Source organism: Clarias gariepinus, chromosome 9, assembly GCF_024256425.1.
Source record: "Clarias gariepinus isolate MV-2021 ecotype Netherlands chromosome 9, CGAR_prim_01v2, whole genome shotgun sequence".
Classification (NCBI taxonomy): Eukaryota; Metazoa; Chordata; class Actinopteri; order Siluriformes; family Clariidae; genus Clarias; species Clarias gariepinus.
This window is the reverse complement of record NC_071108.1, coordinates 30263622-30278716: the sequence shown is the minus strand read 5'-3', so window position 1 is coordinate 30278716 and position 15095 is coordinate 30263622. Positions and strand designations below refer to the sequence as shown.

Sequence of the window (15095 nt, the reverse complement as noted above, 5' to 3'; positions counted from 1 at the left end):
AAAGTAAGAAAATTTTATGTGAACATAAAATATCTGATACATTATCAGAAACGTGGAAAAAAATCTTGTTTAGGTACGTTTTCTACCGCGAATGTAATATAATATTAATAATAATATGACTCGGTTAGTTTGTTTGTGTTTTGTTTTCTTCATGATCTTTGTCCGTTAGCAGTTAGCTAGCTCTACTCACCTTTAGTCTTTTTGTTTACAATTTTCCTAAATAAAGCCGGGCTCTGTCTGATAAACTTTCCCTAAAAATCTTCCATTTCACAAATAATACGTTTATGTAATTTCTAAATACACATATAATCGTGACCACGCGATATTTCCTATTGTTATTATTTATAAATATTTACACGCTTTCTGTTAAACTCACGCAGGTTCTTACCCGGGTCAGGGATGCGCGAGCTTCTTTTTTGCTATAACGCAGAGTCACAAGACAACATCGAGACATTTGATTGGCTGATAGGACGCACGCGAGCGCTCCATGTGAGCGAATCACGTTTCAGGTTACTCAGCGCTACTGACCTCAGAGCTCAGAACTGAAGGAATTGATTAAAAACAAAACCTGGTTTACTGGCTTATTGATGCACATGTGGAGTGACGTCTGGCCCACCTCATTAATCCCTAGGGGTAGTATAGCGTAACCACACAATCTGCACAATAATCATTGAATATATCACATCATATTGCTGTTTATTATTATTATTATTATTTTAGTTCAATTTAAAGTTTGGGGTCACTTGCAAATTTCTTTGTTATTGTTTAGAGATTTATTTCCTACATTCTTCAACAATACAGGGAATTTCAAAACTATGAAATAGTACATAAATAATTATGTAACAACAACAATTAGTTGTTATTTTACGACACAGAGGTCAGCCTTTCTGGAACTGTTTGTTCAAGAACAGTATTGTGTCAAGTGTATTTGCAAAACCCGTCAAGCACCATGATGAAACTGGCTCTCATGGAGACCTTCCCAGGAAAGCAAGACCAAATTGTTACCTCTGCTGCAGAGGAGAAGTTTATTTAGAGTTACCAGCCTTAGAAATCACTAATTAACCTTAAACAGCACCTCGGATTAGAGCCGTTATGAAGGCTCAACTGTTCAAATGAGCTTTTCGTACATTTTGGACACCTTCAGCAGTGGTTTACAGTGTAGAAAGAAATAAAAATAAAGAACGATCCTGGAATTAGAAAGTGGTCCCCAACTTACAAAGCGGTAGTGTATTTATAAATGATGTTTCTATGTCCATTTCTTTTTTTATGTGACTTGATTGCACATTTATTCTGATACAATTTCACATATCAAGCATTTCATAGCAATTTCACAGTGTGTCATTTAACTCAATTATTAATAAAAAAAACAATAAATTAAAAAAAATATTGCAATAAAACTAAACCATGTGTCTAAAAACCTTGGTAGTTACAAACAGCTTCCAGCAGACACTCTACAAGTATCTCAAAAGCACAAAACACATCGTCTAACAATGAATATATTTCCATTTCATAATAAATTTTGGCACTGTGCAATATTTTTTGTTTTAAAAAAATGGCAAAGAATTAAGCCACATAAAACGCCTAAAAGCACAGTGGAAATGAACAGGAAGAGTCAAGAAAGCCAACAGTGCAGGACAAAAGGTTTGTCTAACAGCTATAGAATTCATACAACGCACTTATTGGTTCAGCTTTCAGCAACATTCAGTTTTCAAAAATTAAAAAAGGAACATTGTTGTCGTCCCCCCCGAAAAAAAAGATGACCTAGTGTTGGCATTATTGATTAATGTAATAAAGAATAAATCTGTCTCTAGAGACCAGCCAATCCAACAGCACTCCTCTGACCCTCAGAGACATCGAGTCTCTCAGAACCAAACTGAGACATGCTGGAAGATATCGAGCTCAGTGCCGGAGAGAGCTTCCCCTCTGAGAAGTCCTCTGAGTAAGAATAGGAAAGTTTACTGTTAACACTAGCATGGACGCTGCTGGCCGAACTGCTGGAGCGTTTAGAGCCTCGGCTGCCTTTATCAGAGCCGGACACCCTGGTTGAGTGTGACCGTGCTGGAGCGACACTCTGCTGCTGACGAAGAGCCTCGGGATGGTCTAAAGGAGAAGGTGAAAGGATGGAGGGATGCGGAGCCGGAGCGAGGGTAACATCTCGTGGGGACTGGAGATGACGAGAGTTCCTGGAGACAGCACTAGCTGCAGAGGACGATGTGGTCGAATGAGGTCTTGATGCTTTTTGAACGGTGTTTATCTGTTGAGCATGTGTAGAAATGCAGAAATTAGTATTTTATAAATTAGATACAAGTTAAAAAAATATGAATTTGAGTTACTGTTATCATACAATAGTTGACTTCTCTTTAACAGTACAAGATAAAATAATTATTCTAAAGTTCTAGTGCTACAATGATTACTAGCAGTAGTCTTAGGTCTTAATAGACTAGAAGACATAGAAATGCTCTTTGGACAGAAACATGCAGAAATTTTCTAGGTTCATGAAAAACTTCATCACTTCAGCACTTACAGCCGTGCTGTCTTTTCTCTGCTCGCTGGCCTTGTCTCCTTGGCCTGGTCGCTGTGTAGAAGATAGCTGAGGACGATTCGGTACCCCAAAATCTGACTGCTGTATGCCAGCCATGGATGCCAACTGACCGAGCCTGCAAATGACGATGTGTTTTTATTTTATACGTTTTTAACATGATCTATCCCACTACATACAGTACTGGTCTATCATATAGATAAGTTGCAAGAAAATTAAACCCAACTAACCCAGCATCTTTAAGCAGGTCAAGGAAGGCATGGAATTTGTTAAAGGAAGCCTCGATGCTGTCCAGTACTTGTTCGTCCTCCAATACAGAGTGACTGAGTTGAGCTTCAGACAGGGACTGGTTCACACTCTGTAGACGATTGTTCTCTAACTCCAGCTAGTGGGAGAAAATATAAAACCCACAAACAACAAGGCAAGAGAATATGACATTAAACATACAAGTGTGAAAACATAGCCATACTGTATGTCATGACATGGTTTAAAAAAAATTTTTTTTTTAGATGGATATACCTCGACAACACGAGAAGTGGCTTTGAGTCTTGCGTTTCTTTCCTCGGTAAGCCTGAGCCTGTATTCCTCCAGCTGCTCCTGGAAGAGAAAGTGCAAATCGTTAAATTTTTATAAAAGAGATATAGACAGATAGGTGAACAGAGACAACAGCATACTGTAGGGAGACCAACAGTTATAAAGTTAAAAATGAATAATAATAAATAAAAAGCAGACAAACATGTAGACAATGATAAAGCTAGACTGAATATAAGGTAAAAAGATATTCAAATACATAAACGGCAAGCAGACAGTATTTTCCATTTGTTTGAGTGAGTTCAAACTCATTGTCTTCTATATCTGCCACTAAAAGCTCATAATCCTCCTAATTAAAATTCACGATCATGCTCATTTTGGACTGCTTTTTTTAATCTAATATTGTACTGTTAATGAACGCACATAAACACGTAGGCAAAGAGACGGAGAGATAGACAGATCACGGAATGCGGTACCTGTAGACTCCTGTAATCTGCCTGCAGACGTCTGTACTGGCTGCTGACGATGTTCTCACCAGCTCTCGGCGTACGCACACTTTGCGACACGCTTTCATTTTCATCAGACTGAGACTCGCTCTCTGACTCCAGTGTGACTCGAACGGAGGAGGCATTCTGAAGTAGACAAACAACTATATTTCAGAGTGCACTTACGGAGCCCCCTAGGTGACATTTGGGGGAGACAAATATATTCTACAGCCACGAATTACCAAGTATTAATATATACCAATTTGGTTTGTCCATCGTGTGTTTTTATTTACTTATCTAATTTTCCATATAACTCATTGTTAATTAATGTCGACTAAAATTTAAATCAGACTTGTCGCATTACTTATAAACCTCTACTTACAACGCATCCTTTATGAGATCAATGCTGCCAGGAATGTGGCAGGAATAGAACACCCTACATTACGGCCACAACATACTGTAGTATCTCTTTCCCACATCTTAGTAAGTCATGGCCGAGGAATATTTTTTCCTGAATGTTATCAAAGGTGATCCTTATGAACTAGAATTTTATTGCAGTTTTGGATTTGGCAGTGAAGAAAATTATAAACCGTTTAAAAAATGTGCAAAAACCTGAAAGGTCGGAACCGCTGTCGCAGCACTCTGAGGAAGACCCCTAAACAAGACCAGGACACAAGAGGTTTAGATCTTAATAGAAAAGATGGACAACAGAGCATTTATTATTACCTCTGCAATCGGGATCAGCTGATACAGTATTATCACAATATCTAGATGCCGTTTCGATTTGCAATGCTATTCTGTTTGTATCATGATTTTATAAATGTTTTTTTTTTTGTTTGTTTTTTACAGTTTTCAGTGTGTCATATGTAGGATTACAGAGGAACTGAAACTTTTCACAATGTAAACGTACTGTATAATTAAAAAAATAAATACATACGTATACATAAATTGCCACAACATCACAAACATTTTTCCCCTCAACAGTGCAATATTTATATTAACCAACAATATATAACCAGTTTTTATTTTGTTCTTTGCGCATTATAGCTCAAATGTATGAAAAGTGTTAGTTGTTTGATCGCATCCTGAACCACTCACTTCTACCACGATGTCTTTTACCTCTGAAGTTTGGCGCGTGCCGCAGTGCGCCATGGGATGTAAGCGTTACTGCCGGGGCGGGGAGGCCTCCCTCCGCACGGTGCTATAGACGCCCGCCGCGAGCCTTTAACTAACACACAGAGTATGGTACATTAGTACACCTAGACAAACATGCCACAAGTTAAAAAAAAACAGCTAAACAAAGCTTTATAAATCTATTAGATATTATTACATCACAACTATAAGAGCCAATCAGGTTCCAATGTGTAATATCCAAAATAAGTATTATTTGCTTATGCGTACAATCCTGATTTTTAAAAAATCTACACTACAACTCATTTGGATTTTATTACTCGCTATTAAATTAAGACCATAAATTAAATATGGCCTTCTTACCGATTCTGTAAGTAGCTCTTCCTGTGCTTCTCCTGTTCGTTTGTCCCGAGTGATCGTTTGCATCCTTAGCTGGAGGCTTCAACCACAAATACTGCAAAACACAAATTGTGCTGCCTTTAACCAAAGAGCTTTTTACGTGCAAAAACTTGAGCAATGGTGGACTGTATTTTGCCCGTATTTTTACTGTATTGAAGACAGTCATTACTGGAAAAAATAAATCCGGTGTAAAACACTATACAGAGACCCCCTGGTCGGAATGGTCTGACGAGACTATGGACTTTTATTGGCTTGGCACAAAGCCCTAAATTTGGTGAAAATTCTCTTTAGCGTGAGTTTTTTTAATCCACCATGAAATATGTTTTGGGAATATCTTTTAACTGAAAAACTGGTCAGGGCTGAAGATAAAATAGACAGATCAAATAAAAGGTAAAACAGTAAACCTACTGCAGTCTGCAATAGAATTAAGATACGAAATTTAGTGTTTGATATTTTGCAAGTAATGTAAAAGAGCAAGTGAAATTTTTTTTTTGAGTGACAGACATCCCATCCAATCAGCAATGAGAATTTAATTAGCAAATTTAAATCCGGTTTGAGTGAATTGTCGTTGTGTTTTCTCATTTGGTATTTTGTTTCTGGATATGTCGTTGAGTTTTCTGATTTGCTATATTGTATTTGGTTTTGTTATTTTGATTTTGAATTTGTTATTTTGTTTTCAATTATGTTGTTTTATTTTCATTTTGTTTTTGGTTTCGTTGTTTTGGTTTTCACTTCTCGGCCATTGTATTGTTGCCAGATGGACGAAGTGTAGTAAAAAAAAAGGAAGGAGACTATGTCGAAAAATGTATGAATGCATTTATCTTTTTGATAATTTTATTAATATTAATTCTCTAGCCATAGTGCAGATTATTTTTGACTTACCCTCTTAGATTACTATACATTTTTTCCTTCACTAGAAAAGACCACAAAGCACTGCATTCTGCATTGTTTCAGCAAATTAGTTACTAACTTCATTTAGAATTATAACAAAATATAGAAAAAAATAAAAAACTAATTTGGACATTTATAAAATCGTGGTACTTTTTACGATAAAAATAAATAAATAAATAAATATATATATATATATATATTGTAATGCACCCAAGTATCATGATATCATATCTGGTGGCTCCTGGTGATTCATATTCCTTCTGTTTTTTGTGTACCTTGAACATTTACCCGAAGTGGATGTTTCTTACCTGTGAATCCGGACCTTTATTATTCATAAGCACTTTCTTAATCACAGACTTTACCAGCTCATTATCTAAAAAGACATATAGAGGGAGAGAGAGACAGAGAGAGAAAGAGATCAGTATTTCACATCAAGTCGATATTCCGTGTTTATATTTGAGTGTGTGTTGAAATCCACAGACCCACTAGGGGGTTCCTCCGGATGTCTAATACACACATCGTGCCGTTGGACTGGAGCATTTTCTCTAGAATGCGAGCTCCATCGTTAGAGATGCCACACCTCTGCAGGTCCAACGCTACAGAGACAATACATGATGATATAAATAATAAAAACCATAATCACCTAGACACCCAAGCCTGCCATAATGTTTATTAGTCTGAGAGCTCCTTCGATGCATGTTGTCTGACCTTTGACCCACAGGTCCTCTGTAAGCTCCTGAGCGAGGGATGTGACTCCTCTGTCGCCGATTAGGATGTTATCGTTGAGCGTGATTCTGCGAAGCCCGCTCATTGCCTCGAACTCCGCCTTCCTGTAGCGCAAAGTCTCCGCCCACGCCGTGGTGTGTCGCTTGACTGCCTGGAGCTGCTCAAAAACAAACCAAATGATTCTTTTTTTTAGATACATAGAACTTTATATATAATATATAAATACTTCTCACTCACTCATTCATCATCTATACCGCCTTATCCTGTATTCAGGGTCGCGGGAGCCTATCCCAGGAGGTTTAGGGCACGAGGCGGGGTACACCCTGGACAGGGTGCCAATCCATCACAGGGCACACACATACACACACTACGGGCAATTTGGGAACGCCAATCAACCTACATGTCTTTGGACTGTGGGAGGAAACCGGAGTACCCGGAGGAAACCCACCAAGCACGGGAAGAACATGCAATCTCCATGCACACAGAGACGGGAATCGAACCCAGACCCTGAAGGTGCAAGGCGATTTCCATCAAATTACATTTTGAGATAGTTTTTGTGGGCTTAGACTTAGAATTATGTTTCAGTTCCTATATCTCAACCCAGCACACTGTCATCACCCAGCTGACCTTTATAATGTTTGCCATGTGCTCTGCTCCTCGCCAGGTAATATTACATGCAGTGAAATCCACTGTTTTAATAGTTGTTGAGTACTTCACACTCTGACAGATAGCTAAAGCAATAAAAAAAAAAATGCAAAATCAGTAAATTATGTAGATTTCATTTCAATTAAATATATTTTCACCCTTCTCACTCACTCTCTAGTCCATCGTCTGAAATGGGACAGTTTGCCAAAGACAAGTGCTCCAATGACACGCTCTTGGACAAACCCTGGATGAAAAGAGACAAGCATGATGGTAAAACTGGACACCGTGCAAAATATTAGTGCTTAAACACCCGTTTGCTTTTTACTTTAGTGAGTGTTTCGAGGTCCCTCGGTCTCAGAGGCAGCCCTTGCAGGTGGAGCGTTTTAAGGCTGCGTGAAATCTCCAGGCATTTCTGCACGGCTTTGCAAAGCTGAAGCGTCATGCTTTTGGAATGGACAACAGGAGTTCTCTTCCTAAAGGACGGCTTATAGGAACCTGAAGAAAAGAACCAGATCTAAATTAAGCAGTAGATATAGATGCGTTTTTGTTTTTTACAATTAAAAAGATGATTATTGGATTGCACACCCTGAGAGCCCAAACTGGAGAGATAGCAACTTCTCACACTGACATGGTGCAGCTGCTTATTAACACTTAGTGCTGACAGTATAGGAGCCCAGTCTGGGAAACTGATGGCATCTCCGTTAAAGTCCAGCACGCCTTGGCTCAGACCCAACCTCACAGCAGCCACCGGAGCTAAGCCCTGAGTGGCACACAAGGACTCGTAGCAGGCATCGAAGTCCTGAGCGGCTCGCCGTCTCATCTGAGCAGAACCCTGCATCGTTCACATAAGCACCTAGTGATAAATAAGTGGAAAAAATGAATACACAGATTAAGGATGGTATAAAAGTACAAGCTGAGGTACATTTACCAATATCATTGTACAGAGTATCAATAATAGACGTTTTTGAGACTGGTGTAAGAAAGTGTAATGAGTGGTGCCGAGACTAATTCACTCGCAAGGTTTGGAGAAAAAGGCTGATCAAAGGCTCTTTAAAAAGTGCGTGATTTTTTATAATTTAATACCATCAAACCATGTTTCTTATGTACAATCGTGCACTCTGCACAGAATGGTGATCAATCGTGGCAGATCGAGCTGAAAACCAACCAATTACTGTCACTGGCTGATACACCAGGTCATTTCTACTCCACAGGCAAAACTTAAAAAAATTAATAAATAAATAAATAAACGATTTAGTCAGAGAATCATGATTCATATCTAAATAGTTTTTTCTCCCCCCTCGTCTTCACTTAATACTGATCTTATACCTTTTTGGATTCCCTGAATTATTCAAGACCACATGCATTGAAAAAAAAGTTACTTACAATACCAATTCAGCACTAAAAACCGTATTTTGGAATACGTACTTAAACTAAATCATACTCTTGGGGTCGCCTTTCTCAATCCTCTCACAATACTTTGAGAACTGGACTAACCAAGCACATGTTTAAATTAGTCCACAGATTTTCTTTTCAGGATTCAGATTATATATATATATATATAAATAATAGCCACTACAAAACATTCACATTGTTGTTTTTTAGCCATTATGTTACAAGCTTACCCGAGTTGTAGCTTTAATATTTCTAGCTAGTTCACCTCTCTCATTATGTGTAATTTCTGCAGTTCACCAACAGCCTTTTCTAGTGAAACCCTCCAGCAACATGAGGCTGCCCCCGTCATGCCTCACAGTTATATGGGATAACTTCTGTTTAAGCCCCAGCGCCGCCTTGAACAAGGCCCTTAACCCTATTTGCCCCAGGGGTATTGTGACTGACCCTGCACTCTGACCACAGCTTACTAACTGGAATATACAAAAATAAATAAATAAATGATTTTACAGTTATATAAGGTACATGTGAGAAATAACAGAATCTTAATCTGTTTTCCTTCCTTTACTAATCATGAGTGCAGGTTTAAACCCCAGAACCACCAAGTTACCACTGTTGCTAACTGTTATCTCTCCTTCTCCTCTTTTCTCTCTCCCTCCCTCTCGCTGTCTCGCTCTCTGTCAAGCTACACATGTCGCTCCTGAGCTGCCAGTGACCCAGACACACTGTGCACTCTGGACATGCCCGACTCATCCTAGTACCCTGCTTTTGGTTTGAGATGTTATCGCATGGATGCCCCATGTGCTCTGCTTGGGATGCAAGAGGGGACAGGACCACTTCACCATGAAGACGGTACTAGCCTCACCTGACTCAGGCACACATTTCATACAAATTTCTTTTATTATTATGTAACTACCTGGACTCCATGTTAACATCAATTAACATCAACTGTTATGCTGAACTACCTGCCATCTAACACACAGTATGAATGCAGATCAATTCCTGCTCTCCTGCCAGATGAGGATGGGTTCCCTGTTGAGTCTGGTTCCTCTCAAGGTTTCTTTCTATTATCATCTCAGGGAGTTTTTCCTTGCCACTGTCGCCCTTGGCTTGCTCATCAGGGACAAACTGACCATATTGATTTATGCACACTCACATTCCATACAAACCTAATTAATTATTTTGATTGTGTAAAGCTGCTTTGCAACAATGAGTGAGAGAGACTAAAAGCCTAACTCGCTCTGGATAGCAATCTGTATATTATGCTCACAGTATATCCATCTGTAAAATTCACCCACAGCTTCTCCCTGCACATATCACTTTTTAAGTGTACTTACAACTCTGCACTTTCTGCTTATTGCACTCCTGGTTAGACCTAAACTGCATTTCGTTGCCTTGTACTTGTACATGTGTAATGACAACAAAGTTAAATCTAATCTAATCTAATAAGGGCATCTGCCAAATGCACTGAAATGTAAATGTAAATATTAATCTGCTCTTGTTTGCACATTTGCACGTGCACTTTATGTTGTCTATAAAAAATGTTACTTAGCTAGTTAGTTAATTTATGTTGTAATGTAATGTTAGGTCTCTCTGTCCTGTCTCTGCTAGCCAGCTAACTAGGCCTCTTGGTTAGCTAGTTTAGTGTCTATGGTAATTTATGTTGTAAATTTATGTTGCATGTAGCACCTTGGTCCTGGAGGAACGTTGTTTCGTTTCACTGTGTACTAACTGTATATGGTTGTAATGACAATAAAGCCTACTTGAACTTGAACTTGATCACAGGACACTTTCCCCAAAAAGCTGATGATCAGTCTGGGTTGTTATTTTTTTTAAAAGTTTTGTCCCTGCATAATAGTGGTGATCTAGTACTCTCTTAATGAATAAAAAACAGAAATACTGTTCGGTTGTATTTGGACCCAGGATTTTAATGTAATATGCTGAAGTGACGACAAGCTGAAGTAAGGGCTGTCGAAAAGTGGAGGATCTGCATACAGGAGGAGCTGCAGGTAAACCTCTAATAGATAGATAGATAGATAGATAGATAGATAGATCGGGATACTTTCTTGAAACTCAAAATCTCAGAATGCTGAATCCTGGAACGCTGGTCATTCAGTACCCGATGCTTTAAAGTCCTTCACTGGTTCCTTGGTTGCGATCTCAGGGTCTGACTGATCTTTTCAGTCTAAGATCTGTTCATATCTGGGACGTAATCTGTGCGTTCCCCCTGAACAATCCAGTATCTGTGTAGTCACAGTGGTTTTATATCCGCACACAAGAGTTGTACAGATGTTTGTTTGTTTTGGAAATGGCTCATTAGAATGAAGCAGATTTTTGGAGGACAATGAAATGTTTCGCTTGGATTTTTGCTCATGCAACCACAAACACATTTCCAGATTATTTATTCATTATGACACTCGGAGGGACAGAAGTCTCTTTAAGTCAATACTCTGGACTGTTTACAGAGAAAGTCTTTTTTTTTTTTTTTGTCTTTTTCAAAGAAAAGGCTTGTTAATGCACGGGTTCTGTGAATGTTTAAAGGTTCTAGATATTTTAATTAGTCTTCTATTTAAATAATAAACCCCTCTTTAGCTTCAGTTTACATTAAATGACTCTCTATCTGATATTTATAACTTTAACTCATTAGCTAGAAGCTAACAAACAAAGCATGCTATTGTAAGCTGTAGTTTTTTTTATTATTATTATTGCTCGTTAATTTTCTAATTAAAGCAAATAAATGTTCTTACCATTATTCGTTTCATTACCTGTATGTTTTGTTATCTTTGCTGTCTCCAGGGACACGGACTGGTTGTCGCTGTCTCTACGGAACGAGCGCGGACGTTTAAACAAAATAAACGCCCTTCTTTCTTCTTCTTCGTCGTCCTCCTTTTCGCCTGTGTTTTGTGAACAGCGCCAGTACTGGTGATAAGATGAACTGCAGCTCATCTTCCAGAGAAAACACATAGTTAATCATTTAAACGCACTATAAATAAATAAATTCACATTTGTGTATTACAGTTAAAATACAACCAGGTACAAACAGTTAGCAATTTATGTTGTTTACATACAAAAAGTCCATAATTCTATATTTTCTATATTGTTGTATTGTTAAGGAAAACAGCTAGGTTTTTCTTATTTTCCTAATATTTTTACGTGTATTTTTCATATATTGTATATTTTGCATTTTACTCTTTATTAGTTACATTTATTCTATTTTTTTCATATTTATTTCCTAATAATAGTCTTTTATTTTAAGGTAACGAGCAGTCGTCTAAGCATTTTACTGCATGTCATACTGTGTATGACTGTGTATGTGACAGATAAAATTTGAATTTGATTTTGATTTGTTATAGACAGGAGACAACATTAAATATAGTTCTGAGAAACGATGAGTGGGCCCAGGTACCTGTGCCATCGCCACCCGGGGTGTGCCACACAACCTGTGTGCCCTTTAAGCATGTTAAGACCACTAAAAAGCCCTGGGTGTTGATGTCACTGACTATAGTATAAGTTTAAGGCATCGTCATGGCTGGACGTGTCGTGATGTTGCGGTAATGACACAACATACAACCTGTGTGCATTTTGAACATTTTAAGACTTCCAGAAAGCACCAGTTGCTTAAGTCACTCAAAGTGGGCCGGGGTTGTTGGTGATCGTAACGTTGCAGGTGCTTGGGCTGGTCATCGTTTGTGTAGGATGTGTAGAATGTATAATGTGTGTGTATAGGATGTGTAGTGTGTCTATGTAATGGTGTTGAGGTCATAAATGTGTGTTATGCAGAGAAATGACTCAGGATCTTCACAGGAGATTTTGCTGCATAGCTCATACACACTTGCACGTACTGGGTTTGACCTTAGTGCAAGTGTGTATGAGTTATGCTATGCTCAGCATGAGCATAAAATATTTTTTTAAATAAATAAATAAATAAATAAATAAATAATCAGAACAACAAGAGGGCCATCGGACATTTATCACATAAGCACTATTAAAGCAGCATTATCAGAGCGATGGCGATGGCGTCATATTTATGGCGTCATCGTACTGACGTCATAGTGTTTGGGCCCTAATTAACTCAAACGAAAGCGTTTGTGTTTCACCGCGGAGATTTACTGCCCTCTAGTGGCAAAAGTAGGACTGCATCTCATCTCGCCTGAAGCTTTACAGTTAAGTCGATTAGAATTGTTTTAATTCATTTGGAAAAACAGGCAATAATAACTTAAATTTGACAAGAAAGAACATTTATTACCAATATATTTTTTAAAGCTTTTCGTGTTTTTAAACGCCTGGCTAAACTCCTCTAGTGGCCTCTAGTGGCTCAGTCTGGAACTGCACTTTACCTCAAGCTGTACGGTAATGATTGAAGCGCACCAATTTTCTTTTTTTTTTATCTACCAGAATCCAAACAATATTCGGCGCAATCAGGTTAGTTTGGTACAAGAGTCCATGTAACTATAAATGCCACTGTTGGGCTAAAGAAAAGCTTTCTGTGGTTTATACGTGGCCTCTATGTAGGAGTAAAAACAGTGCAATTCAGGTATACTGATTAAAAGTATATTATTTTTATGTATTCGTAGTCAAATTTGAGGCAACAGCAAAACGAAGCACTGACATCAAACAAAACTATCACTAATGGTAATTTAAGGATCAATCAATCAATCAATCAATCAATTAAAGTAAGAAAGAAAGAATGTTTCACTAGCGGCCACTAGCGGCCAAAAAGTGGAATCGCACCCCTACTGGCAGCCTCATGTTTCAGTATTAAACATTAAAGAGGGAGAAAAACGAGTTATATCCTATGTGTAAAATAGCAAATCAGGTTAATAGTTTTGACTGAAGACAAAAACAGGACATGTATCACTCTATTTACATTGTGAATGACATAAACTCCCATTAGAATAACTACTAATAATATTAAATTCAGATTTTAGTGTTATAGACTTTTACCAAACCAGTTTATGTCTCAGACTGAATTGCAGGAAGGTCCAGAAGAGCTCACATATTAATATTTACATTAAATTAAATGAATATCTTTCAACTTTAGAGAAATGGGAAGTTTAAGATAATGCCTGGTTAAAGCACACTCAAAGGTTGATGGAAAACAAAAATTCAAATCTTACAATGGGTGTGACTCTAAGGGGGGTTTGGGCTGTCGTGGACATTCTTGAAGTAATTCGTATCACCACAGTCATATTTCTCCCATTTAGTTCATTCTGAGTTAATAAAGAGTTTATTTAAATGGTCAAATGCTGTAGGTTTTTCCACCATTTCTTTTAGTATTAAGAAAGACACTACAAAAATGATCAAATATTTAATAAATGTGGAGATTTAAAAAAATAACGTGTGGGTCATCGTTAAATACGCCTGTATAGGATCTGTATACACCACTTTTTTCAAATATTGCCTATTTACTATTAAATATTTATAACTTAAATATATTTGCGTTTGTATTATATTACATAAGTGAAATATAATATATATTATCACTTATAATATTAATATGAAACAATGTTAGTGCTTGGTTTACTTCATCATTATCAGGGCAACACAATCTTCCCTTAAATTTCAGAGGCAAACTTGCGTCCTGATTTTTCTAACATGGAAATGAGGTTTCAGGGTTTGCTTTTTCCTTTGGCTTATTCACACTGAAAACGCTCACTTTCACTTGGAAAGCAGTTGCAAATCTGGGCCTTGATGTTTTGAATGTGGGCAACAAGGTAATGTGGTTGTGTTCCTCTGATTTGTTTCTGGAAGCATAAGATTTTATACAAGTGTTTGTAAAAGAACTAAAAAAAAATAAAAGCATAATAGATTTTTTTTTTGTACAAAACTAACATTTACACCAGTGGCTTTTCAGATTTATTTATTTATTATATATTTTTTTAATGCTGTTTAGTTTAAATGTCATTCCAGTATCCTCAAGTCTCATGTTCATGTCTTGGGTTTGGGCCTGTAGTTTCTCAAAAAAAAAAAAAACAATAAAATATTTTATATAAACTAAATCTGGATTTGAAATATGTGCAAAAGTACACCTTATGCAGTATTATTGTTCCAATTCCAATTAAATTGTGGAAAATATACATAATTTGTGTCAAAATTGGGCACAAATCCTCATAACACACCACTGTACATGTATAGTATGGTACACTAGAAGATAATGTATACCCCTTTAAATAATAATTATTATTATTATTAGTAGTAGTATTATTAGTATTATTCTAAGGCCATTAAGTCGATTATGAGTCATTGATATAATTATTTGATTTATTTTAAATAATTTTTTTTTTTATTATTATTCACCTCATAGGACATTTTTTGTAACAGTATAACTTTTATTCTTTTATTAGTTTGACTGCAGCCTC

At 37.3% G+C, this 15095-nt stretch overlaps 2 protein-coding genes across 9 annotated transcripts in view; both read right to left on the bottom strand.

The window, feature by feature from the left end:
* Positions 1-417, bottom strand: part of cabin1 (calcineurin binding protein 1) — a 70251-nt gene extending 69834 nt beyond the window's left edge. For 6 of the 7 annotated variants that reach the window (XM_053503261.1, XM_053503263.1, XM_053503266.1 and 3 more), the window contains exon 1: positions 191-360. The gene's annotated coding sequence lies outside the window, so the exon portion shown is untranslated. Of the gene's footprint in view, positions 1-190; positions 361-388 lie in introns of those variants that run through there. The other variant, XM_053503262.1, reaches the window with a different exon arrangement.
* Positions 418-1069: 652 nt separating this feature from the next.
* cep78 (centrosomal protein 78) lies at positions 1070-11589 on the bottom strand. 2 transcript variants are annotated; one of them, XM_053503268.1, is made up of 16 exons: positions 11502-11589; positions 7933-8200; positions 7673-7842; positions 7519-7591; positions 7330-7433; positions 6685-6859; positions 6459-6572; positions 6285-6349; positions 5050-5140; positions 4675-4783; positions 4168-4210; positions 3547-3702; positions 3059-3136; positions 2770-2924; positions 2525-2657; positions 1070-2254 (listed from the first exon to the last, which is right to left on the bottom strand). In XM_053503268.1, exons 2-16 carry the CDS (start codon positions 8183-8185, stop codon positions 1808-1810), a joined length of 2166 nt encoding a protein of 721 aa, XP_053359243.1. In that variant the 5' UTR covers positions 8186-8200; positions 11502-11589; the 3' UTR covers positions 1070-1807. The 2 variants fall into 2 exon arrangements, with proteins under 2 accessions (XP_053359243.1, XP_053359245.1); XM_053503270.1 differs by having other exon boundaries at positions 11484-11552.
* Between the last annotated feature and the right edge of the window lie 3506 nt (positions 11590-15095).